This window comes from Azolla caroliniana, unplaced genomic scaffold (assembly GCF_043228905.1).
Source record: "Azolla caroliniana isolate FFs.n. ecotype wild unplaced genomic scaffold, voAzoCaro1.0.p SCAF_10, whole genome shotgun sequence".
NCBI lineage: Eukaryota > Viridiplantae > Streptophyta > Polypodiopsida > Salviniales > Salviniaceae > Azolla > Azolla caroliniana.
The window spans coordinates 8,165,884-8,192,975 of NW_028230445.1; the positions used below are offsets into that span (position 1 = coordinate 8,165,884).

The 27,092-nt window shown below is 40.8% G+C and overlaps 3 protein-coding genes across 3 annotated transcripts in view; 2 read left to right on the forward strand and 1 right to left on the reverse strand.

The window, feature by feature from the left end:
- LOC147858922 (F-box protein SKIP2-like) overlaps positions 1-9,024 on the forward strand; it is a 33,735-nt gene extending 24,711 nt beyond the window's left edge. Inside the window, exon 2 of the mRNA XM_087325329.1 lies at positions 9,009-9,024. Coding sequence (XP_087181455.1) covers positions 9,009-9,016 — 8 coding nt within the window. The 3' untranslated portion in view covers positions 9,017-9,024. The remainder of the gene's footprint in view (positions 1-9,008) is intronic.
- Positions 9,025-10,438: 1,414 nt separating this feature from the next.
- LOC147858924 (ABSCISIC ACID-INSENSITIVE 5-like protein 2) lies at positions 10,439-17,085 on the forward strand. Its single transcript, XM_087325330.1, has 3 exons — positions 10,439-11,446; positions 11,525-11,596; positions 16,719-17,085. Exons 1-3 carry the CDS (start codon positions 10,454-10,456, stop codon positions 16,794-16,796), a joined length of 1,143 nt encoding a protein of 380 aa, XP_087181456.1. The 5' UTR covers positions 10,439-10,453; the 3' UTR covers positions 16,797-17,085.
- Positions 17,086-18,788: 1,703 nt separating this feature from the next.
- LOC147858925 (uncharacterized) lies at positions 18,789-22,424 on the reverse strand. Its single transcript, XM_087325327.1, has 4 exons — positions 22,270-22,424; positions 21,897-21,994; positions 21,563-21,652; positions 18,789-21,222 (listed from the first exon to the last, which is right to left on the reverse strand). The coding sequence occupies exons 1-4, from the start codon at positions 22,393-22,395 to the stop codon at positions 19,350-19,352; spliced, it is 2,187 nt and encodes a 728-aa protein (XP_087181453.1). The 5' UTR covers positions 22,396-22,424; the 3' UTR covers positions 18,789-19,349.
- Positions 22,425-27,092: the final 4,668 nt, after the last annotated feature.

Here is a 27,092-nt window from a genome sequence, read left to right on the forward strand (position 1 = left end):
TTTTAAGTCGTATAGGCTTTTCTTCAGTCGACATACGAGGTGACTTTCCTTTCCTCCCTTGTTATCGAGAAGCTCACCGGTTGAGACATGTAAATGCCCTCTTCCAAGTCTCCGTGTAGGAATGTCGTCTTGATGTCCAGCTACTCAAGCTCTAAGTCCTCTATCGCCACAAACCCAAGTAGGAGTCAAAGGGTGGTCATCTTGACTACTGGGGAGAAAATCTCATCGTAGTCGACCCCATGTTCTTGTTTGAACCCTTTTGCAACAAGTCGAGCTTTGCACTTGGGCTTTTTCCAAATCAGATACATATTTGTACCTGAAGACCCATTTGTAGGGTAGCGGCTTCCTTCTCCTTCATCTCGAATAATGCCGCGAGGTGAGATTTGACGCGGCCAATTTCGTCTGGTTCACGTCGGCGATGACTAAATCATCAACATAAAGTAAAATACTAACCGGCCCATTCCGACCTCCGATTTTGATGGAGCAAACCCCATCCGATGCAGTCTCTGCGTGACTTTCGTGGTCCAAGCACGCGAGGCTTGTTTGAGTCCGTACAGGGACTTCTTCAATCAGCACATTGCCAATGTATTCATTCTGAACTCAAAATAGGGGGGTTGAACCATAAACACTTGTTCCTCAAGATCACCTTGCACGAACGCGTTTTTCACATCCATCTGATGTACATGCCACCCCTTCGCTGCTACCACCTCAAGCAAGACACAGACGGTCTTCATCTTCGCGACCAGCGCGAATGTCTCATCATAATCGATGTCGTGTTGTTGTGTATAGCCTTTGGCCACTAACCGGGTCTTGTACCTGTTGGTGGAGCCGTTGGTGTTGTATTTAACCTTGTATACCCATCGACAACCGATCGGCTTCACTCCTTTCGGTACATCAACTAAATCCCATGTCTCATTTTCCGTGAGTGCGTGCATCTCTTCCTCCATAGTGGCACGCCAATTTGCATCATTTGCCGCTTTTGTGTAACTCTCTGGCTCACGCACCACCACTACCTTCATCATGTACGCATAATGATGCACCATATACTCATTGTATCCGTACCTTTTTAGGGGGTTTTTTTGGCAGGTCGATCGGCACAGTTTCTCCTCTGTCAATTTCTTGGCCTTCTTGGCCGACTCGGACTTCTCTTCCGAAGGTCCGTCTTCGTTCTTTCTGGAGTCGGATTCGCTCCAATCCGACTCTTCTTTGCCAATGGCATATTCCAGCATCTTCTTCTTCCCCTTCTCTTTGCGCATGAACCATCTCCTCGGTTCCTTGCGACGAGAAATTTGCGGATTAATCTCCGGCCACAACCGAAGTGTAGATCACTTGATGACAATCAAAACACAGACGAAATGGGAATGGAGGTGAGTACACAAAACAGAAAGAGAATACACAGGATATTAACGTGGAAACCCCTGAGAGGGAAAAACCACGGGAGTCCACAGACTCCAAACTATCACTATATAAAGTAATACAACAGGGAGCACAGAGGCAACAACCTCTTGCTCACAATCTTCGCCTAGCGGCAGTTACAACAAAGACACAATCTTTGTATATCACTCTCTCTCTCTTATGCACTGTACAGAAGTTACACCAATAACTCTATCATCATCGCTATTAAGTTTGCCCTAGGTCATATTTATACTAATATGACTTTCGGGCTATTTACAAATATAGCCCTAGTGGGCTCTCTGGAACATATTTACATATATGTCCCTTCCATCCGATGAGAGGTTCTCACCAGGCCTGCAACATCCGGTTCTCACCGGGTCTTCCATGTCGTAGGTTGGACCTTGTCCTCCTTGTCCTTGGCCGAATCGGCCTCTAACTCGTCCGCGTTCTCTTCCTCCGTTCGAGTGCGTGTAGAGCATGTGGCCTTCCGACTCGTTGCTCCTTGTACGCAGGTGGTTTTCTTCGACCAATAGCATTGATTGGAGCTCGAAGAAGGAGGGAGATTTCTCCCTTGCTAGAACGGCGGTTCGCATCACGCCGAACCGTGGTGCGAGGCCACCGAGGCATATTTGCACCATCTCATCATCATCTATACTTACACTTATCGAGCCGAGCGAGTCGCAAAGCTCCTTGATCTTCAAGGTGTATGTCGTGATGGACATGTCCCTTTGTTGAATGTTGTTCAACTCTTGGCGGAGTTGAAGCCTTCTTGCGGTTGTGTTCGCCGCGAAACTCTTTCATTGGCTTCGCAAATGTAGCCGAGCATGTGATCGTGAACACATGTCGCCAAGCAATACATCACGCGGCTTGCGGCTTGCTCCCATGTCGCGTATTTGGGAGCCGCTTCGGCAGGTCGGTCTTCGTGCTCTCCTTTGATGTAGCTCCAATAGCCTTGTCCGACAAGGTATTGGTGCATCTTGTACTCCCAAGATGCGAAGTTGTTTCGATCCAACTTCTCGGTAGGGAGAGCACTCCCCTATGTCGATTCTTCTTCTTCTTCTTCTTCTCTCTTCGAATGTGAGCTATGTAGTGAAGCTACGATAGCGATGAGCCGGTTCTTGGTTGTCGGCGTAGAGCACAACACACGATCACGATGAGGCGAATGGGCTAGATCGAGCTACCAAATCGCTCTGATACCATGCAAAGAATCAGGTATGATTCTTGTGTAGCGGAATAGGTGTGAACTGTGTGTGTATGAGAGAGAGAGAGAGAGAGTGAGGCATAGAGAATACGCAAAGTAAAGTATATTAACAAATGAGAAAGACTCAACTAAATACAAGGTGGGAGGAGGGTGCTTTATATAGTCACCCTCTCTCTTCATTAACTACAAGACTCATGGAGCATGGGGAATGTGAAAGCTCATAAGTTATGTGTCATAGAATATGATTCTATGACTCATACTAAATGCTAGAATACAAAGAGGTGACATAATGGTGACTCTTGACCGTTGGAGTGTCTATTCACTCTCAAGGTGAGTTCACACACTAGACCAAGTTGAGCTTGATTCTCAACAAGGGTCTATGCCATAGAACAAGTGGTATGATGAGGATTGTAGAGAGTTGTATAGACAACTTAAGGTGTCACGACTTCGTGGTACTATTTCCTCAGCACGGGCTCACAAAGAGATGTGCAAGATGACACGTCATAAAAGATGAGCTTGGGAAGCATCTCAATATTGGGAACTCTACCATATGTTCATGAGTAGGGATTGCGCCCTTGCATGGAAGAGACTACGGGAACCGAGACCACAAACACCCATCGAGGATCCCAATATTTGGCACACATATATTGAGAGATTCTACCATGTCCCGAACCAACCACCCATTCCAATGCCTTCCACACCTCGACCTACCATGGGGACACTTTTCACGACCTCTAGGGTCACGAAGGTCATAAAAAAGTTACAACATAGGAAATCCATGGACCACGCAGGATTGCAAGCCGAGCACATCATATATGCTCAAGAGTGCCTAGCCCCCCTTCTCACTCTAATCTTCAACCGTGCCCTCGCCGAGGGTTTTCCACCACAATGGACCATGAACACAGTGGCCCCTATACATAAAGGAGGGGACCCAATGGACCCAAATACATATAGGACCATTATGATAGGTCATACGCTCGCTAAACTATATGGTGCAATAATGGAAGCGGAGCTCAGCGATTATATGGAAACATTAAGTCTTCGCGCACCTGAGCAGGCTGGCTTTAGACGAGCCTTCTCCACTATTGACCATATCTTCACACTTAGGTGCTTAATTGACCAGACGAAGGCTCGTAAGAAGAAACTATATTGTTGCTTTGTGGACTTCCGGAAAGCCTTTGACATGGTTCCTAGCGAGAGGTTGTTTGATAGACTTAAAAGCTTGGAGATACCAAATGACATGATCTGGGCCATTTATGCCTTATATGAGCAAGTCTCTAGGTGCGTACGATGCCCAGGTGGCCTATTCGATTGTTTCACTAGCACCATTGGTGTAAAACAGGGTTGCCCCTTGTCACCGACTCTTTTTGGGATCTACATTGATGAGATCAGTGATTTTATTGCTCGAAAGGTAGGCAAGGGAGTAGTTATTGGGGATACGCAAGTTAGTCTCTTACTCTACGTAGACGACATTGCCTTGCTCTCAGAGTCGGAACACGACCTACAAAAGCATCTTAATGCCCTAGATGACTTTGTACACAACGAGGACTGTTAGTGAATCTAACGAAAACTAAAGTCCTTATCTTTCATACATCGTCCCGAGTTAGGAGTAAATATCACCTAACCCTCTCTCATAAACTAGTTGAGGTAGTGGGATCATATGTATACTTGGGAATCACTTTTAGTGCTCGCTCAGGTAAATTCTCGATGACCTAGGCAGCCAAAGATAGACTAACGAGAGGATATGCACCCCTCTCACTCTTAGAGAGACAATGCCACCAGGCATACTTTCAAGAGCCACGGACTAAGGGATGGCTCTTCGACTCATTAGTGACCCCTTCCCTCATGTATGCATCAGTAGTATGGGCTCTAGGTGTACCATCCTTCATGTGGACGCAATTAGAGAGACCTTTGGTGACGATGTTATCACGTCAACTCCGAAGCAAATCGACAATACCGTATGACATTATTAGACCAGAGTTTAGTCTACCCCCAATGTTAGTAGAAGCACTCTTTCAAATGGTAGTTTTTATTCATCGGATACATAGCCAACCACAAGATAGGATATCTCGTCGAGCCTTTGAGGCATCCCGATCCCTACATGCATCTGGAGACACTAGCTCTTGGTATAGCATTGTGGTGAGTTGGTTACTTGCAAACGGCATAGACATTAATAACCTACCTCCGTTTAACTACAACCATGGGACTGATCAAACTCTAATCTCTCATGAAGGCCATAATAAAGTGATACGCCAAGAAATATGGCAAATTTACACTCGATATAAATGGTTCATCCCACGAGAGCCACTCCCATCTAAAATGTTGTACTATAAGGAACACTTCTTGCACTTCTCTAAGTTAGGTTTTATTACACGACCAAGATATCTAGATACATTCTTATCAAATGCACTAAGGGTGGCCATTGGACAACTTAGGATATCATCTTACCAACTTGAGATTGAGAATGGTCGAGCTAATAGAGTCCCTAGAGAGGAAAGGCTATGTAGGTTATGCCACATAGAGATGGAGGATGAGTATCACTTCACATGCAAGTGCCCAACTTATGCCGAGATACGGGCGGAATACCAAGACATATTAAGACCCTCTCCCACCCTCTCCAAACTATTAGATACCCCGAGTGTAAAAAGACTAGATAGGTATATCTTAGAGCTAAAACAACATGGGGAGAATAAATTACAAAGTGTTAATCATAGCCCTTTTACTATTCATCAACATGTAACTAGTGTAATTTTTCAGGAACAAGGGGAGACGATGAATGTAGATACACTTACGCCGCTCGGCCTCTCCCTTGAGGAAGCAGAAATACAAAGAACAACCAAATGCCCTCGGATGTTGGGCTTCAAAACAAGTCGACGTGGAGTAGAAAAGATTAAGAAGATAAGGGAACATGAGCTACGTCAATTAGAAGCTATGGTTGGGGTACCTTTTACATTGGGACCACGGGCCACATCCACATCGCAACCCTTTGACCTCCCGCTTCTCTTCGAGAGACTTGGATGGAAATGAAATTAGGCCTAGTATAACATCTTTTCATTGTAGAACATGTTTTTTTTTAGAACTATTTTTTATCTTATTTTGATTTTTTTACTTTCGATGAATGGGTAAATATCCCATTTTTTGTAAACCATTTGTCTCATGGGCCAAATTTGGCCTTAGAAGATGTTAATATATCTTTCTTTCTTTCTTTCTTTCTTTCTCACATCTGTGTGGTTTCCCTCTCTCTCTCTCTTGTCTATGTAATCTCCTATCTCCCTCCCTCTCTCTCTCACATCTGTGTGGTTTCCCTCTCTCTCTCTCTCTCTCTCTCTCTCTCCTCGTTTGTGTAGTCTCCTATATCCCTCCCTCCCTCCATCTCTCACATCTGTGTGGTTCCCCCCCCCCCCCCCTCTCTCTCTCTCTCCTCGTCTGTGTAGTCTCCTATCTCCCTCCCTCCCTCCCTCCCTCCCTCCCTCCCTCTCTCTCTCTTTCTCCTCGTCTGTGTGGTCTCCCTCTGTCTCTCTCCTTTGTGTAGTCTCCCTCACACACACACTCTGTCTCTCACCTCTATGTAGTCTCTCTCTCTCTCTCTCTCAAGTTTCTAAACGACTTAACCGATTTGAGCCAGTTTGGCAAGGCTCAAGCTAAGCCGAACCGAGCTCAAACCCTTTAGTCAAACTCAAACCTAAGCCGAGCCGAGCCGCTCAGCCGTTTTAAACCGGTTTAGCTAAACGGTTTAGGCTTGAGCCGAGTTGTTGTCGATCCCTACTACAAATGCCTCCAACTAAAGCTTAAAAAAAAATTGCCCAAACTAAGAGTTATCTATACTTACCATCCTAGAAGTTTGCAACTTGTAACATGTAAATTTTACATTTGTTCAAAGATTTAACATTCGAGAGCAACCAAACCTTTACTAATTTGAGACGCCAATTCCGGTAATGATTCCTAAAAGAATGAATTAATACATCAACCATAGACTAACACATGCATGATATTCGTGATATTCTCCATGCGTGATATTCGCAAATATGAAATGACCCCAATAATATTATAAAACTATTAGTTTTGCAAAATAAATTTAAATAATAAAAATTAATTAAATTCACTAAAAACAGAACAACCACTCATTAATGGATTATAAAAATATGGTTAGTGTCAAGTCTCCTTTTTAACGTTAAATATAAAAAAGGAGAGTTTATGAACCTTTATTCTTTATTTTTTATTGTTTTATTTTAAAATATGAATATTTCTACATCTATTATAGAAATACAATTAGTGTATAGTCCCCTATTTAATGTCAAATAAAAATATCCACAAATTTTGGGAGAGTAAAAAGTGGAGAATTAATGAAACGAATACTGTTTTTACATCTACTATAAAAATATTATCAGTGTCAAGTCCCCTTTTTATTGTGAAGTCCCCTTTTTTATATCTAGAAGACTAAAACGGAGGGAGTTTATGAACTCTCTTTTTATTTTCTTTTTTACAAATACTTTGTTATGCATTCGTATTCGTATGCATTCTTGGGGGAGGCCCCACGAATGTGAATATATCAATCTATGTTATCAACAACAACCCAAATTGAACATTGTTGTTTCAATAAATCATTATAATCGTCAACAAGAACCCATTCCATCACATGCAGAAAATTTCTTAAAAAAGATTGGTACATGTGTCATCAAAGCAAGCGTTGTTCTAACGATCGAAAAACCACGTATAAACCTCTTGGACCTGTATATACATGCTCAATATAATTAGGCTTATAAATTAATTCAATCACCACTTAATCTGTGATAACAAAGGAGTTTACAATTGAAATACAAAATAACATAGTGGTCATAAAACCTGTCAAATATTGTTAGCATGGACTAGGTCTCCGTCACCACATCCTCTTCAACACAATCCTTAACATCTTTCTTGTTTTTTTATAAATTAAGAAAGCACAACATTAACATAATCACAATTGTCAACATCATCCCCAACTACATCTTTTCCACCAACAATTGCAACAAACAATGCCTTCTAATAATCTATAAAATCAATACATTTTTGCCATTTGAAATTTTCATAACGCTCATCACTACCATAGCCATGGATGGACAAGCATCAACCTACTTCATGTTGCCATGTAAGACATCATAACACTGATTGAAAACATACCTGAAGCAAAGATGATTTTCTTTGTAACTTTTTGTAGCAACCATGAAACTTCCCGTACAAATAATCCTTGGAAAACTCTACAAAGAAGCTTCATAACAAGCCAAAGATCATAGAAAATGGAATATTGAGCATATTGTTACATCAAAAAAACATTCATAACACTATGATTGGTAACTTTCTCTCTCTCTCTCTCTCTCTCTCTCTCTCTCTCCAAGTCAACACATACATACGATGCAAAAGTTATATACCGAGTTTTATAACATGAGAGTACTATATAAGATTATATATATTACAAATAGGAGTAAAATTAGCACAATGGACGCAAGTTAAACTAAATGAAGTATAAGCTTCAAAGACAAAGTCTATCTTTCGTTAATCATAATATGAAGTGTAATTCATAAGCCTTAGCCTAATTTATGGATAATACGTTATATGTTTAATCATAAACATTTATTGATATACTTACCATGTGAGGAATTTAATCACTACATACTAGAAGAAACATATATTTCCAATAGAGTAATGCAACAACTATATTTATACCATTTCTATGTTACAACATCAAAACGACCCCTTCATATATGAAAACTACTTGAGTTTTTCTTAATATCAAAACTACCCTTAACCAGAACCATAGAAAGATTATCAAACACTTTCCTTGAACATGGGCCTTCATAAAAGGGAAAGAGTAAAGATGAAGCATGTGATTCATAAAACAAATCTGAACTTAATACCATGCACAATTAACCTTGAGTTCTTGAGCTTTTCATTTTTATCAAGGTCTTTACAAGTCACAACAAACAAAAAGATCCCCACAAACTATCTAAGATTTGATTTGGATATAGTTTTGTGATTCTAAAGCTTTACCCATATGCTAGGGTTATTTTATGGTATTTACCTCTACTATTAACCACGTTTCTCATAATTGTATTTGAAGTTGGGAAGCCGGACACCATATTCATTAAATTCAATAGCTTTCTCGAAAATACAAGGCAACAAAATTTGTAGATATAGCCAAGGGGTTCCCTATGTGCTTAGCGACAAAATTTCGTCATCTTGAACAAATAAAGTTGAAACTTCCCATGTACACATTTTCCTATGTGTCACATTAGCTTTGAGAAGCATCTAATGTAATTGGAATTCAAATGTGAGGAAAACTTTATATTGCAAGGTTATCACCTTCAGATTTCAGAACTTGAAGAAATATTAAACAAGTCCTCGTGCGTTTACATTTTGAGCCCATTACACCCTTAAGCTCGTTGACCCATGGCATGGTATGCATGTAGGTGTATTCTACATTTGTTAATGAATCATAACTTGCATCGTGGTTGAAATTTAACCACTTAAAATGACACATCTATTATATGCGACAGAGTATAAACACACATTTTTCTAATGGGTAGGCCATTACAGTTTCTCTAGCATTATCAATGAGTGTTTTAAGTGCTTATGCGGTGCATGCACACACTCAATCAATCACACACACACACACACACACACACACACACACATTGCCAGCAATCCATGTGGTGGGTTGGATATATTAAAAATATTGCATCTCATGAGCTTATATCAAACACCTTTAAAGGCTTACCTATGCATGAGTAAGCAAAAGGTGAACCATCAATACTTAAACCAATTAAAACCGACAGGAATCCGTAGCAGCTCTCTCAAACTATGCGAGTTAGATTGTTTGACACAATGGTATTTGTTCTCTTTTTGTGACCAAGCGTGCCCACAGAGCCAAGGTGTGTGTGTGTGTGTGGGGGGGGGAGGCGATGCCGATTTTTTTTGTTCGGGACTCTTTCTGCTACCTGGAGTGCTCACCGAGTCAGATGGGTGCATTTTTTGGCAGAGGGCCGAGACGTAGGACGATGCGTTGGCCGGCAGAGGCTATCCATTAGAGGCAGAGGCCATCTATGTGGAGGCCGAGAACGAAGGAACTCTCTTAAGTTTGACTTGTTCACACCCACACCCACACCCACACCCACACCCACACCCACACCCACACCCACACCCACAGGGCCACGGCCCACACCCTCTCCCTCGCACACACTCACACACACACACACACACACACACACACACACACACACACACACACACACACACACACACACACCCTCCCCCTCTTGTTTTTTTTGGGTAAAAACACACAATTATATTAATAAATGTGTGAAAAACACTACTTACTTACAATGGGTATCATAATAGCGTATGGTCAGTGGTAACCCCCACTAACTACATACATCTCTCTCTCTCTCTCTCACACACACACACACACACACACACAGACACACAGACACAATGCATGTACATACATACATGTATGTGCATGTGCAGGATCCAGACCATTTTGTCGTCATCTATGTATGTATGTTATGTTATGTATGTATGTATGTTATGTATGTATGTATGTAGCTTCTGCCTCCTCACCCTCCCCATCGCTCTGTGCTCTCAGGGAATCCTGCCTGCTGGATTTCTCCAGGGTCCCCCCCCCCCCCCACCCCTCTCCCTTTGAATCTGAAGAAAAAATTAGGGTTCCCTCCCTAACCTGTGGTATCTATGTATCATTAGGGTTCCCTCCCAACCTGAAGGAAAGATAGGAGGATTCCCTCCCCCCCCTCCCAATCTGAAATAACATTAGGGTTCCCTACCCCCTCCCAATCTGTAGTAAAATTAGGGTTCCATCCGAGTGCCATGCTCTCCTCCTCCTCCTCGGCGGCTGCAGCAGCTGCTGCTGCTGCTGCCGCCGCCGCCGCCGCCGCCGCATCATCAGAGCAGCTGTCCCGGCAGCCATCGATATACACTCTGACGCTGGCAGAGCTTCAGAATGCGATGAGCCATGATCCCAGCAAGAGTTTGGGCAGCATGAACATGGAAGAATTCATGAGGAACCTCTGGACTGCCGAGGAAAGCCAAGCTATGGCGGCCGCCATGTCCAACGCCACCGCCTTCCATATCGTCAATGATCATCACAACAGCACCAACAACAACAATAGCATGAGTATGAATAGCGTGCTTGCCAGACAGTCGAGTTTACAAAGGCTCATGTCTCTGCCGCCCGAGCTTAGCAGGAACACAGTGGAAGAGGTATGGAAAGACATTCAGAGGCAGAAGGTTGTAGCTGAGGCTTCGCTCCTTCAGCCTAGACGAGAAGATACTATGGCAGAAATGACCCTGGAAGACTTCTTGGCTAGGGTGGGTATGGTTAGAGATGAACTCGATTCGAGCTCACACATAACCGATACTGGGAATGGTTCCATGACTTCTTCCATGTATATTACCCCCCCTGTCTCAGGTGGAAGCACTCATTCGGCTTCCATGGATCAATCTCTCACATCACATGCAGATTGGATGAGCTATAATGCATCTCAACAGCCACAACACCAACAGCATCACCATCATCAACAGAAATTGGTGCAGAAGACTGAGCATTTGGGTTTACATCGCAGCCCTATGATGCTTTCTACAGGTACCCCTTTGTATAATGATAGGTTGGAAGATGATTTACCAGACCATAGCCTCACGAGCACCCTTGCGCTCTCCCCTTCTGCCTCGGATTACACTCTCTCTGGCAGCCGCAAGAGATTTGCATCTGACGGGATTGTCTATGAGAAAACGGTGGAAAGAAGGCAGAAACGGATGATAAAAAACAGAGAATCTGCTGCCAGATCCAGAGCTAGAAAGCAGGTATGGAAACTCTCGTCTAGCATGCTGATTGGTATCTTAAAAGATTCTGTGTGCATGAATATTGCTTGTTTTCTTCAGGCTTATACTGTAGAATTAGAGACTGAGGTAACTCTATTGAAGGAGGAGAACGCTAAGCTCAAGCAACAGCAGGTGGGCTTAATATTACAACAAGATCTAAATTTTTATCTAATAATCTATATGTATACCACATGTATTTATCTATATGAATGTATGTGTGTGTAATATTAGCCGTGCACATCAATCTATGTCTGGATGATTGATAAGTAATTGTTGTTAGAAATCATGAGGGTCTTTACTCCATGATATATAGAGCGGGGCATATAATTATTGTCAGAAATCACGAGTCTTTACTTTATGGTAAGTAGAGAGAGGGCGTATACAGATGCAAAAGGGAGAGAGCTCAGGGATATGATGGATAAATTAAGCTGTGATGATAGGAATAATAAGGTGCTACAGAAATCTGCTTTATGTAGAGTAAGTAAGTAGAATAAAGGAAGAAAGAAAGATATACTAATATCTCTAAAAGACCAGAGTGGCTTATGAGAGCTGACAAACATTATAACTGTTTATGTTGACTTATCAATTTGAGTGACTAAAGAAAAATGTTTTCCTACTGTAGCTTCCTATAACTAAATGGGTTGAAGTTGCTTCAAAAGCATGCAACAAACAGGTCTGGTATTTGATCATTGGGGCTAGTGATATTCATGACGAATAGTAATGGCTTTTTAGTTATCAGGACTCCTTAAAGTCTCCATTCTACTTTGGCCTGGAGGTTTGCGTGTACATTGTGAGGAGTATCCCTAATCATATACTTGCAGAAGAAATCTATTTAAGTTCTCCACCCAGGTGGATCAGCAAGAAAATAGTATTATGTGGGATAAATCCCTGAAACTTCCAACATTTCTAATCACTATTAACCCATATATGCCAAGACAGTGGAATCACACATTACCCGAATGATTTAATCATTGTGTGCTTCATGATTATCATTTATGCACATAAGCCTACTTGGGGCTAAAGTAATTGATGCATTTCAAAGCTCGTCTTTTGTATACGCAGTAAGGTGAATAGAATCTAGGAGCCTGGAACCCTAATTATGTGAAGAAGGTAAAACTGGGTCTCTATGAAGAGAGTGACGTTAAAAATTGCATGAGGATTCTGAGGAGATCATTTTGAAATTGAAGGATAGAATTATTCAGGTCATCTTTTTATGCTGGTCCCAATCAATTTTCCTAACCTACAATTTATTTTGGAAGACTTCGTAGCAATTAGATATTTAGCTCTATGTGCCTTTTTAATATTTATGCATCTTACTCATTCTACTATGTGTATCATGCTACAAATTTCCTTAGAATGGGCTTATTGGAATTTTCATATGAATTTGATGTTCACTTTCTTTTGTGACCTTCCATGTCATGGGAGACATAGCAAGCATATGATAGGTGTTGCAAGGAGATTCAAGAAACCGACAAGGATCGGGGGAATGTGAGCTGAGTGTGAATGGACTATATAGTTCAATGAACCCAGAAATCTACCCATGCAAAATAAAAATAGGTTGCAAATGACTTGTGGTACCTTGGTAGGTAGGATGTTAGAAATCCAGAACTTCTGAAACTGGAAATTATAAATGCAGTCAATGGGTTACATATTATAAGAATGATATTGTGTAGGCTATAGCCATAGCAGATCTATCAGAGTTTGGGGTATGGTCACACCTTATGCACATGACAGGTGCAAATTTCTGTTCCTGTTGATGTCAAAAAGCCAAATGAACTTCTGAAACTGGAAATTGTAGTTGCAGACGATGACTAACTTGCAAGGATATGATTATATGAGGACAAAAGCATACTAGATGTAACATAGTTTTGGTTGATTAGCCACATCTTGCATGTGTGATAGGTGCCATTTTCTGTTGCTGCAGGAACGCACTCAGAGAGTATCTGAAATAAACATTGTCCCTTAAGAAAAGAATGTATCTAGCCATGGAGCAGGCTGCAAAATCAAAGTCACCTTTTTAGCAGAGAGTACAAAGAGGGGCTATACATTCATCTATCATAGGAGGCACTGGCAAACAGCCCATTAGAAACTGTTGAAACTCATGCCAAAGTGGCTGATGATGCATACTCAGATTATGGTGAACCTAAGCTTCTAGAAAGGAAAATTGTTTGCATCAGCATTCACTACATCCACAATATTATTAAGGGCATTTCAAAACAATATTTGTGATGAGGCTGTAGTTTAGGTAACAGCTTGGAAAGAATGGCGCCCAACGTAACCTTTCAAGATGCATTAATCTCCAAGATTTCTGTTGTGATTTGCCTAGTTCATGTGTTCAGCACTTTTTTACCAGCAAGTAATCAAACTAGTGGTAAAAGGGCGTTGTGGTATTTAATCGATTTGCTGAATATACGATGGCATGGTCCGATGTTCAAACTTGTTCTGTGTCAAGGCCAATATACAAAGCTCCAAGCTTTAAGCCCATGGCTTCATTTCTGTTTTGCGAAATCATTAAGTATAGTAGCTTTTTGGGCCCAAACATGAAAACGAATATCCAAAATATTGAGACCTCCTTGCATACAAGGCATATATAGCCTATCTATTCACAAGTTTTGAGTTTTTTTCCCATTGTATTGGGATTGCTAGAATTGCTCAAGTATATGTGACACTCTAGTTGCTTCAAAATTTAATATATGCAGTAAGAACAGATTTTACTACCTTAAGTCATGCATGTGTGGGCCATGTTATTAATTTTCAGTATTGGGCTTACACATGATCTTCTCTAACGTATTATTCACTTGATCTCTTGCTGATACCCAAGATGCCACGTTCTGTCGAAATTTAGTTACAACTGATGCAAGGCAATTGCATACAATGAAGCTCAAGTGGATGTCCTTGTTTGACCAAATTTCTGAGAGGCCGGGAATCTGTTAGTTTGCCTTCTAAGATCTATGAGGATTCAGTGCCATAGTATACACCTATACTATATGTTCAAACATTTCTTGGAAGCCAAGCTTCAACATACATTTTTCTATTCAATGGCCTCATGTCGTGAAAGTACAGATATCATCATGGCAACCAACTAATCCCAACCTGCATGTGGTAGAAATTCGATAATGACAGGAGAGGCAAAAACAGATGAGAAGTAAGCTGTATTCCTATGCAAGCCCCCATTTATTCCTCACACAATCTGAATTCTGGCTCACAATCTTTCTTTATTGTATCGTTATGCCTAACACGATCGAGGGACCCAAATAAACTATTAGAGATACCATCCTTGTTTACGAAGAGGCGTTACTTTTCCAGTTTTCTGAGTGCTGGGTTTATTGTGATATACAATTATTTCTTCTGCTTCAGTTAAAGAAAATGCATCAAATTACTCATTGAACCATTGACAGGCATCCCCGAGCTATAGTTGCATGCTACTGGTTTCCCAACATTAACCAATTGCCATTGTCCGGAATACATCTGCATGATAAAATGATACCATGCTATGCCAGATCACTTACAATTTCATATTGTAAAGGAGTAATTTTAATCTCTGACCATTAATTGAACCAACTCTTGAGATAAATAATTATTGTTGAGGAAATGCTCTATCATATAAATCCTAAAATACAGATGCAACCACACAGGGTGATGGTCCGAAAAGATACATTAAAAATCAATTCACATCTTACAAGTGAAGTCACCAAATTATTGAGTATTTGGAACATAACAGTGAATTCATTCCATTCTATCCATATCTAATGAATCATTACAATCCACCAATCCATTTGGTTGATTGGATAGACGCGTTCTCATAACAATACCTGTATAAACCAAAACTCCATGGTTATACCAGGAGAACTCTTGAGAAGTGGATAACTTAGGATTTTTTTGCTAAGTACAGATCCATTACTCCGAAAAGTCCAGAAAGGTGATGGTTGAGGCGAGATTCCGCATTTTTAAACCAAGAAATACCTGGTTTTCATTTCGGCTGCAAATGAAGCCGACGCCCATTGCACCTGCTCTGAATAATCCACCTTTAGCCATCGGTGTAACTGGACCTGGTAATTGAAGCTCAAAAACTGCGAGAAAGTGAATCCATGAACCCAAATATCTTACCCTTGAAGAGTTTCAACAAAACGTGCTGACCATGGCATTCAGCGGGAGCATCCGTATGCACACCCATATTCTGGCGTGTATGTGTGCAATATGCATGTACGCACACATCAAGTTGGTGAGGCCATGTCTGGTATACCTACCAAGAACACAAAGATAAAATTTTAACTGTCCAATGAATAAGAGAGCAAGTTTCGATGAAATGCAAAGTCGCAAGTGCAATCTACCATAATCCCAAGCATCAGGTTATTATTAATAATCAAACTATCATCCATCCAGAAAGTATGATCTACAAACAATGAGTCATAATTAAAAAGGTACACGAGGATAAACCATCACATTGAAAATAGTCCAAGGAAGAGAAGTAACACTAGAAACTAATTACAATTATTGTGTTCTGTGATGATTTCTGTCTCACCAGCATTCTCCATTCTATGAAGGATTGGGTGTTAGTTATCTACAATATAGCTCTAGAGCTGCTTCTAGGTGCATGACAACAATGAACGTCTCTCCAGGAGAGATTTTTTTCGAAGTCATTCAAATGCTCATAGCATTTGGAAAGGAGGTCACAGATTATTCCACTAACCACCTGAAGATTGGTGTAACATATTTATAGATTGGAGGTAGATACTCCCTTGCTACATGAAGCGAAAAACCAACAATTTCTGGGAAGAGTAATAAGATGTCGGAGTTCCTTTCGGATTATTCTTTGCAGTACATCCAAAAATAGAATGATCTTAATTCATTGGTTCTTAAAACGATGCATCTTTTTGTTCATGCTATCTACAGAATACTGGTATGGTTGTTATTTGGATTTGATCTTTCTGTGTTTGTAGAGTATTGTGAGCACTCTACTACAGAATTGCCTGCCTATAGTAATGATTCTGCATGTTTCATTCATGGTGTAGTAACTTAGGAAAGGATTCTCATGTTGGATTTGATGATGAATAAACTTTTTCCATTATCAATAGATTCTGCATGTTGGCCCCATTGGTGTGTACCTTTTGATGAGTAAAAATCATGGGTAGGTGAAGCTAAATCTGGCTTATACATGAAAAAGCGTGCAGTCATCAAATACTGTGTTAGATTGTTGCAATTTGTTTCTTTTTATTCACTTCTGTACTTAACTTGTTTTTATTGTGAATGTCAGGCATTGGAAAGCCGTTTACCCGAGACATGGCATTCACAGAAACGAAAGGTGGTTCTCCGCCGAACTCAGTCATGTTAACAGTGTTGATTGATGACCTCTTGATGCAAAGTGACAAACCCATTAGATTAGGACAAATGTTTTCTGCAAATTTCTTACTCCTGATTTCTGCAGGCAGTGAAGAAATATTTAGGAATGAATTCATATGTGCCTCTCCGATGTATACATATCACAGCGTCGAGCCTGCCTCATAGAACAAGCATAAGAAGTTGTCTGGATGTTACTACTAAATTTGTACATGTAACATGGTTTTTGTAGAAATATGTCCAGGATTTCTTTCAACTGTATAACATAATTTTTTTTTCTGCTCTTCGATGAAAGCGCACGGGTGAGTTAAATAAGTTACTCTTATCGTGGTTTATCAAAGTTTTAATCAATGCCCCTTCACAATATCCAGTTGACCGAACTGTTTAATCTATGTAAAACACAAATTGACTGCGAATACTGGTAACCGGCTTGTCTTCTTGCTTTTGTGGTATGAAGTATGTGTAAAGACTCATATACGGAGTATAGGTGAGAATGCCATCGATTTGTATAAGAAAATATTGATTATATTTATGAAGTGTCACTTGGAGAATGAACATATGCAACGAGTAAAAGTTATAAAAATGATTGTGAGTGTACAGAGGGATGAATGTATTCTGGTGTTTTTGTTCAATAACCCTCATTGACATTAAGTTTACAACGGAGCAAACCTTTTCGTCTTTTCTTTTTCTTCTGTTACCGAAGGGTGATCACTGTTGGTAGAAACTTTTTGGATTGAAAAATAATGAACTCTTGTTTTGTGTTGATTGTTTATGTAGAGAGAAGAGTGTGTAGAAGGATGAAGAGATGGAGATGTCATTTTCTTTTTGGTGAGTGAAATGCTATTAGGGAAGAAAGGTAATGTTTTTTACTCAAATTTTGTCGAGCCCTTTGTACTGTTTTAGAGTGAGAACAATCTGAAGTTCTATCGATCTGTGCATCAAAGCACAATTTCTCCGCAATGGAAGTATATAAAGTAGTGTTTTTAATTGTTATATGCTTATTGTGTATCCCTTTGCAATATATTTTCTCTTCAAGGCCATATATACTTTATATGGTAAGTTTAAAAAAAATGTGTTACAAAGAAAAAACATATCAGAAAAGTAGTTATTGTTGGTGGCCATCTCTGAGCCCTTCACATCACCAAGTCTTTCTTTCAATACACTCCTATGTTAGGGAGAAACGTTTTTCTCCAAAAACAATATCAAATTCCAACCCGGGCTCAAGCATGGGTGGGCTAAGTTTCATGAAATAAAGCAATTCACACATTTGGGACATAAAAATTTCTCAAAAGATAAAAATTTCCATGTGGAAATTGGTGCATCCAGCCTTCTAGTTGGAACTTGAGCTTAAGCCATCTATCACAAGCCGCATAAAAGCCATTGCTATAATGGGTTCCTAAAGTCTACAAGACACCATCTTTGCACATCCTAACATGCTCTTTTGCTATGGTGACTGATCCATTTTGATATTTAAAGAATGTTCAAAACTTTGCATACTTATGGTGAATTAAATGGGAAAATATGGTTCCCAGATTCATTCGCTTATAGGAAGCAATGGTTTGTTCTATTCATTCTAAAAATTAAGAAATAAGGTAAGACTACATTCAGTTACTGATCAATGGTCATCAATTTCACTATCACAGATGCCGACTTCTATCAAGTCAAATTTCTTGACAGGTACGTGAATAAAAAATTACTGTTAAAACTCAAGCAACAGTTTTTGAGTGATAAATTCATGTATGCATCATGGATTGTCTCATATGCACACATTCGCATTCCATCATTGGTATGACAAATTAACCATTACTAAGTAAGTAAATAACATGAGGCCAAGGATGACGGCCTCACCCACCAACTGAAACTGAAGCCCATCAGTTTACATGATGTCTTTTCACATCCCAAACTACAAGTGAACAATTTTTACAAATTTATACAAAATTGAGAAACAACTGAAGGAGTGCAAGATGGATTACATACGCCCTATGTTTACCAACTGACCCACATCATTAACCAAATCATGGTTGATTAATTGATCCAGCATGTGCGTGCACATATGCTCGATTGCTTGATTTGTCAAGTGACTTTACATCAAAAAGTGAAACCACACTATTCCCCAATAGCCAACGATTTCTTAATGGCGAATGGAAGGACATGTCATGTATGCACACGCTACAAATGTGAAGAGCAGGGCCGTAAACATTGTCTAAACTCCTCATACCTAAGAGAGAAAATAAGGAGACATTAAAATACCACAAAAGTGCACCTCATATTTTTAAAAACCTAGCTTCAAGCTATAGCTGCAGGCTGCATTTTTGTGCATTGGCCATTCTGAGAGAGGAATATGTGTATCTGAATCTCAACCCCGGCTTGCCAGCCTCAGATAACAAATATTACAACGTTTCAAAACATTCAATCATTTGCATCTTACTTAGCTCTTTTTTTAAGTTTTCAAACAAAGCTCTGACGTGATTCCAAGATGAACACCGCGGATGTACAGGGAACCTGACGAATTTGCACGATAAACAGAGTGGTGATGGACATAACTTTATCAATTCAGGATTGCAAGGCTCTCCAAGGTTTCAAGGATTTCTTTGCAACTTGAGCGTTTCGTCTCTTCCATCACAGCTGCCCCAACATCCGATGAAAGAAGGTTCTGCAATTTCTCCTCAAACTTTTGTCCTTCATCCCACTTCCCGGCCCTATAGAATGCTTGGCACAGTACTCTGTATGTTATTGGTGTTGGCTCAATCCCAGCATCTTGCATCTCTTTATAAACTTCCAAAACGTTTGACAACCTTCCTAGCTTTTCATAGCCACCGAGAAGGGCAGTGTATGTGATGACATTTGGTTTATAACCATGCTTCAGCATTATGTTCAAAAGCTTATGAGCAGCTTCAGCTTTGCCAGCGAATCCAAGACCATTGATTAGCACAGAGTATGTGAAGTTATTAGGTTCATGGCCCGCTTGCAACATTTGCCCATACACTTCCATAGCCCTTTGATACATTCCATCTCTCATTAGAATATCAATGACTCCCGTGTAAACTGCTCCATCTGGGTGCGTGCCCATCTTTTCCATCTTCATCAAGACCTTGAGGGCCCCTTCAGCATCTCTACATGAGCTATAACATTCTACAATTTGATTAAACACCCAAGGTGGAACTTCAAGACCAAGCTCATGCATTTCATCCAACAAGCAATCAATGAGAACGAACCGTCTTGCAGTTAAAAGAATAGTTATCATCTTTATGTATGTTTGTGCATCATGTTTGTAGTCTGGCACACTCCTTAGCCATTCAAAGAACCCAAAGGCAACATCTACATCTTCCAGATCTTTCATGAGATAAGCCGCTACACGTGCAGTCCATTGAAAACCCATCTTCTTAAGAGTAAGGGCTGTGTCTGGATTCCATGGTGTTAAGATACTTGCTAGGGTGCCCTTATCAACCTCCAGGTCTTCATCAGTATCTTCAAACTCAGATCCAGTGGTTGTGCCTTCGTCTGATTTTCCTGATGAAGCAGAAGTATCTCCTCCACTGCTTGTTGGCTCGTTGGCATAAGCAAAGTATGCCTCCCAGTATTGTTCCAACAATTCAGTGCTTTTCCCAGCTTCTATACACGCCTTACGTACCTTCTGCATTAGTTTCCTGTTTGGGTCACGATGTGTTACCTTCATGTGCAAAAGCAAACCCATTGCACTGTCAAGGTCACCACCAGGCTTCAAATTTGCAGTTATAAGCAAGTTATATGTGGGTTGAAAAGGCCGTACTCCAAGGCGGGGCATTTTTCTGATAATTGTAAATGCTGCTTCAAGCTTTCCAGCTGATACGAGACTCCGAATCAACAAGTGATAGGTCTCAGCATTAGGGGCACAATGGGTTTGTAACATATCCTTATAGCACTCCAAAGCTTGCTGGTGTTTCTTTGTATTCAGAAGAAAACCAATCACACGATTGTATGTTTCCGTGTCTAGCTTAAGACCCATCTGCTTTAAAGAGGCCCAGAATTCCATAGCTTTGTCATAATCCCCAGCTTTAGCATAAGCTCGCATTAGGCTTGTATAAGTGTCAACATCAAGTTCGCAGCCATCGGCTTTCATATCTTCGAATAACTGCTTCAAGAATTCAGTGCTTTTCTCGGATTTAAACTTCCTAAGCATTACCAAGTATGTTTGTTTATCATGTTTGAAATCATTATGACCTCTGGCCCATAAAAAGAACTCCCATGCTTGGGATGCCGGAAGCTTCTTTACGACTTCATTGACAACCGAGGCAGTAAGTCGTACATTCAAGCCCTGAAGTTTTGGCTTTATATCATCTGCACCTTCAAGCACGTCAAGTATCCTTTTAACCACCATCTTTTGGGCAACTGTTTTCTCAACATCAAAGAATTGTGTTGGTCGATATCGATTCAGGTACTTCCTGCGAGAGGAGGAGCCATAATTGCTTTATATTAAGGAAAATGGAAACTTTTTCTCCAATGATATTTAAATACAGGATATGTTTTGGGGCAATAGAGGTTAGAGATCATATCCTCTTTGCAGACGCAATAATACCAAACATACTAAGCCAATCCTTTTTTAAACATTAATTAACATTGGGCAGATGTTCCACCATAACAATATAGAGCCTACAATGATTTGCAAAAGCAACAAGCATTTCTGGATAGTGTAAAGCATAATGAAAGGGCTCTCAAACAAGTTCTCATACAAAAGCTTAGTAGATATTTAGTTGTTTAAACCACAATGAAAAATTCAAATACCTCATCTGAGCACTCTGCTTGATAATGCCCACCTTCTGCTTAATTGGTGTAGAAGCTGTCTCCTTTGAACCAGACCCAGAATTAGAACTCCTGCATTAGGAACATTTAGAACATATTATTTAAAACAAATGATCAATGCTTTTACTTATCCACTGTAATTTCTAGTGCTTCTTAGACATTGGGACATTATGTTTTCGGAATATCCAGTGCATTTCTTATCTCATCAGTTACAAAAGTATGGATGTAGAACCACCTATACCAAGTGTATAACCATATCCTCGATTGCTCGAGACAAAACAAAAATGCCTCAGCCAATTCTCAACATAAAACATACTTGGAGAAAGCTCGGACCAGGCGTGGACATGAGAAACCACAAATCGATTTTATCAAATGCATATTGTTTGCTTCACTGCTCTCACCACATCGCACTTCCTGAATCATAAAGGCATGTCCGAAAGGTGAGCAAAATAATACCGGACTGACAAGCGAGTTTTTGTGAAGAAAGACTTGGCAACAAACGATACTTCAGTGAACATTTGAAACCTGGTTAAAATCGTTTCATGGTGATGGAACTCTTCCCTTGTGCACAACTATACAAACAAGAGTGTGGAAAAGAAGACAAAGAGAGAGAGAGAGAGAGAGAGAGGGAGGGAGAGGGAGAAGCGGGCATTTTGTTTGATTCTAATCGATTTAAAAGCCGAGCAAACCTGCGAAGAAGACTTCATGGCAATGTCGATGGGAGAATTCTGTTTAGGTGGGGAGCATAGTCGATGTCTGGGATGAGGGGAGAGGGGAGAGCATGTGGGGCGACGAATCAAAGCCTTCTTCAACATGGCAACCTTGGCAGGAGAGACGAAGAGAGCAGATGGACAGAGACAGAGACAGAGACAGAGAGGAAGGAGCAGAACAGAAACAGAGAGCAGAGGAATATATACATATGTATATGCATTGAGGCCTAAAACCTTCGCTAAGTATTTGGGCTCCCATTTCACACTAGGGCGGACAAAACCAGAGAAGAACACCTCCCCCTAAACATCCGATGATGTGTTGAGCTCAGGCTTCCGTGATTGGAAGCACACCCCACCCACCACCTCGACGGATGAGGCGAGGCAAGGCGAGGGCCGTCGCGATGGGTAGAGAGATAGGCCCTCGGAAAACCAGCACTTTCATTTCTTAGCGAATATCTCTGCTCGCTCCCTTCACACCCGCATGAACCATCATCCGAAGATTGATTATGTGTCTATGTTGGCTGGCTCACTAGCTAGTTGGTTGATTGGTTGGTTGACTAGCAAGTTGATTGGTTTGACAACAATTGTATGCACCTTTCATCCATCCATCCATCCATCCGCATGTGTGCATGCGTGCGTGCATGGGTCCCTTCGAAAACAGAGAAAATACGACGGTTTGGTTCCAACTTCCACATCTATGTGTGCATCCATTCGTTCGGATGTGTGCGTTGTGTACTTTTACATTCTTTGAGCCCTTTCACACTATAGTGCCTACTAAGCCTTTATGATTCTCTTTCCTTTTACCCTGTCCTAACCCTTTATTTTATTTTATTTTTAAAGTCAAGATTCACCGTGGTATTAATGAAAAGATGCCCAAAGGTTACAAAGAATCCATACAATAATTTACAACCCACCTACCCACATGAATTAACATGTCTGGTAGCGGAAACCCTCATCCATGGTCCTTTCAAGACAAGGTGCAGAAAAAAGCCATCTTGGTGGAGCATATCTCCATTTTCCTTCTACAATGGTTCTTTTAGTACCACTGCCAATGTAATATAGTCAAAATGGCATTAGAAATGAAGTGTAAGATAGATACTTAACAATTTCCCACAAAACATTAACATTTAACAACACTTGCATAAATGGAAAAGTGTTTGTCTAAATTACAAAAATGAAACACAATTGTCATCAAGGTGTGAAATTAACAAATTATCATTAGTAGGATTTCATCTCATTATCATCAATAATGAATCTTTCATTTATTCTTTACTATTGACAATCCCATGATCCTCGTTAGAATGAATATTGTTTCTCTTATAACTTGCATGTCTAACTTCTCACGACTTTTTACTTTCAGCACCTTCCTTAAAAGCAAGATGTATGGTTTTGTCTTTGCGAAATGAGAATCATACTTTGAGTATATCAACATTCTCCAATTAAAGCTTATGAAAACATATATCCACTTGTGGTGCGTGTTATAGATTACTCCTAATGTTAGCATAAGACAAGGAAATAGAAAATAGATAAATAAGAGAAAGAAGGAGAAAGAAAGGTGTCGTTCCACCTGACTTGTTGAGAATTGAACTCAACTTCCCATAGGGACAGTGACATTGTTCACACTAGTTAGTGAACAACTTACTAGGATAGATTTATAATTAGTAGAAAGGGTATTTGCCCTAGACTAGTTGGTATTTAAACCAACCTTTTGTAACTGAGTAATTGTTGGATGTAATATACACTTTTCTTGTTTAGAGCTCTCTATCTTTGTCTTTGTCTTTGTCTCTCTCTCTCTCTCTCGTCTTATTGCACTAACACATACACAATCGCTTCCGTTGCACCACCCACGACTCTCATTCTTTTCATGGTATCAGAGCGTTGTCGTGAAGATTTTCGACAATAGTGTGTAAATTGTGAGGAACATAGAAAATCGAGTGTGGTTCTTCTCACAAGATATGAAACAATAATAGTGAAGATACTATTCTAAATAAGTTTAATATCTTGGTACGAAAGGATGGAGGTCTTCAAGAACTTTCAAATGCACTTTACTACATAAGAAACGGACAACTAAGTGTCAAGTTATGTGGGTATAAAGATTGCGACGAAGAAAAGAAAAACAAAATTGTGTGATATCCCACATAGACAGGACAAATACGGATCCCAGAGTATATAAGTAGACCAATATCTCTTCATGATATATCTATGTGTTTGGAACATAAAAAGGTTGAGTTGTATGACTTGACAAATGGATGTAGCTAAGTTCATTGGCTTTGGACGAATCTGGACGAAACCGAACCGGTGACCGGATGGCGATCGGATGGCTACGGAACTGGATCGGGATGCAAACTAGATGAAACCCGCTCGGGTTGCGGACTGGAAGGAACCGGATGGACCAGACGGGTAGATTTATTGCAACGCATGATGTCTTGAAGTTTTCCGGTGTGAAACGAACAAAATCGTCTAGTTCTTTGGAGGTCAAGTGAAGGTGTAATATGCACTTAAACATTTGTAAAAACAAGACTAAAAAGCATAGTAAAAAGAAAATTTTGTATACAAAGGGGTGCAACTAAGAATTTGAACCTTGCACCTCCAAGTTGAAAGTCAATAGGCTTACCACTAAGCCAAGTATCTTCAAAAGTTTTACTTTGATCATTTTACATGTAAATTCTCATTCATGAGAGCTTAGATGATGACATGGCAAACATGCATTACGTGCATGTCTTGCACCCTCACATGCACCATATGCATGGGGGCATCTATAAAAGAGTGGAGGAATCAAGCAAGAGAAAACTAATGAAAAATTTGGGAAAAATAAGAAAATTGTTATCCTATTGTTGATGTATCTTGTCCCTCAAATCTAAAGTTAAGCTTTTAATCTTTATCTGAATCTCTCTCTTTCTCCATATCAATTTCACTCAATCTATCTTAAATACTTTCTCGCTAAAGCTAGTACAAACTTCAAATCCTTCCGGTCCAGAACCCCGGCGGTTCCGCCTCACGATCTGCACATAGTGATGGATTTTCACGACATAATTAAGTGGTGAACCCGACTTGAAAGAGGCGGTAGGAAGGATCAAGTCGAGGATCAACCGATACTTGGAGATGGTGTCCTCAAGCAATCAAGCGGGAGAGTTCGAAAGGATGATGCTAATCGTCGAACAAATGATGAGATCTCGGGACAATGATGCGAGCGTGGAGAAGGCCGTCGACCGTGTTGTAGAGCTCGAGGGTCAATTTGATGGAAGGAACATTACGAAGTTCCTTGATGCATATAGAAGGGAGATGAATCAGAGGGACGTGTCTGAAGTGCGTCAAATCACAAGTTTCAAGAGAGTGGTCGCCAACAACATTCAAAGACGCGTCATTGAGCTTCAAGAAGGCAAGACAACATGGTCTGAATTCGAGAAAGCGATATTAGTGGAGTTTGCGACGGAAGATTTGTCGAGGATGACTCGACCTGCCTTGATGAAGTGGATAGAGAAGAAAAATAAGAAGATGAGCACTTCGAGGGTGTACGCCGAGTTCGACCAAATGTTTAGTCGTCTCCCCAACACGGACCAAGTGGTGCTTGAGGAGGACAAGACTTTGTACTTCTTGAAAGCTGTGGATATGAAGGATAGACGAGAATTGGGGACTCTTCTTGAAGATGATACCCAAGCAAATGGGCTTGTGGCAGAATGGATTGCGGTGAAGCGAGCGTGCAATAGGCTCGACAAGCGTTGTTAGTGGGTTGATGACACCGACATGGCAGGATTGACTGTAATAGAGAAAACAAGACAACCGAAAGTAGCGGAGCTGCCCAAACAAAGTAACTCGGAAGAAAAGAAGATTGATGATGACATCATCGAAGAACTAGCGAAGAAGTTCGAGATGGTCACGCTAGCCAACATGAATCGTTAGGGCCCCAAAGGAAAAGAACCCTTTAGATGCGTGTGGTGCGATAACATGGACCACATGAGAAGGGATTGTGCGAACCTTCGAGACGTCATTCGACTAAATATTGTATACATGGATGGCAACATGATCTACTCAAGTGAGACTAGAACACCCCTACGAGTGAATTTCGGAAGAGGGGGAATGAAGAAAGCCATGGAAGATGCTGACACGACTCATGTGGATGTGATGCACTATGATGCATTGGCCGGAATAAGAGTCGGGAAAGACAAAACTGAAGCTGCTAGAGCGGGAGCAAAGTTTTGGTCTACCGTTCTCGAGTATGAGAACAAGGGAAAGGTCACTTTGAACGGGGTAGAGCTTGCGAACCGAAGTGTGCAAAGCATAACCGGATGGTCGGATCCTGTGGATGACAACACCATACTCGCGGAAGTGATGTGTGCAACCACGAGGTGTTCATGGATGAAAAGAGAAAAAGAATGGAAGGGCAAGACAACCCATCAAAAAAACATGAAACAAGGAGCACAGAAAAGAAAGAAGATGCAGAAACGAGTCGAGATTTACAAACGGAGGAAGGAAACTCAAGCCGGAAAGGGGAGTTGAGCAAACGAGTTGAAGAAACGGTACAACCCATGAAGGTTGGTGTCGAAGACCCCGCTCGGAAGACAAGAACTATGCCTACCTATAAGCTAAGGTTGGACATAGAGCAAACAACAGATCTGAAGAAGATTCTTGAGGAACGTTGTCGCGGAAATCCGCGCGTGCGTGTAAGATTAGGCGGGACCACCGGGGTCTTGAACTAGGGAGTAAGAGGGGAAGTGGGAGCTTAACCCTTACGAGCTTTCAAGCACAAAAGAGGAAGAACAAGGCGCGAAGATTGACAAGAGAATGGGCTAGACCGAGCCAAG

What these genes read in the sequence shown, in the direction of transcription:
- LOC147858925 (XM_087325327.1), bottom strand. Translation starts at nt 22,395, where the DNA reads ATGTTGAAGAAGGCTTTGATTCGTCGCCCCACATGCTCTCCCCTCTCC. An exon ending in CTGGTCCGAGCTTTCTCCAA is followed by an intron (nt 21,653 to 21,896) that starts GTATGTTTTATG and finishes TTCCTAATGCAG; the next exon opens with GAGTTCTAATTCTGGGTCTG. An exon ending in AAGCAGAGTGCTCAGATGAG is followed by an intron (nt 21,223 to 21,562) that starts GTATTTGAATTT and finishes CTCCTCTCGCAG; the next exon opens with GAAGTACCTGAATCGATATC.
- LOC147858924 (XM_087325330.1), top strand. Translation starts at nt 10,454, where the DNA reads ATGCTCTCCTCCTCCTCCTCGGCGGCTGCAGCAGCTGCTGCTGCTGCT. An exon ending in GATCCAGAGCTAGAAAGCAG is followed by an intron (nt 11,447 to 11,524) that starts GTATGGAAACTC and finishes TGTTTTCTTCAG; the next exon opens with GCTTATACTGTAGAATTAGA. An exon ending in CTAAGCTCAAGCAACAGCAG is followed by an intron (nt 11,597 to 16,718) that starts GTGGGCTTAATA and finishes TGTGAATGTCAG; the next exon opens with GCATTGGAAAGCCGTTTACC.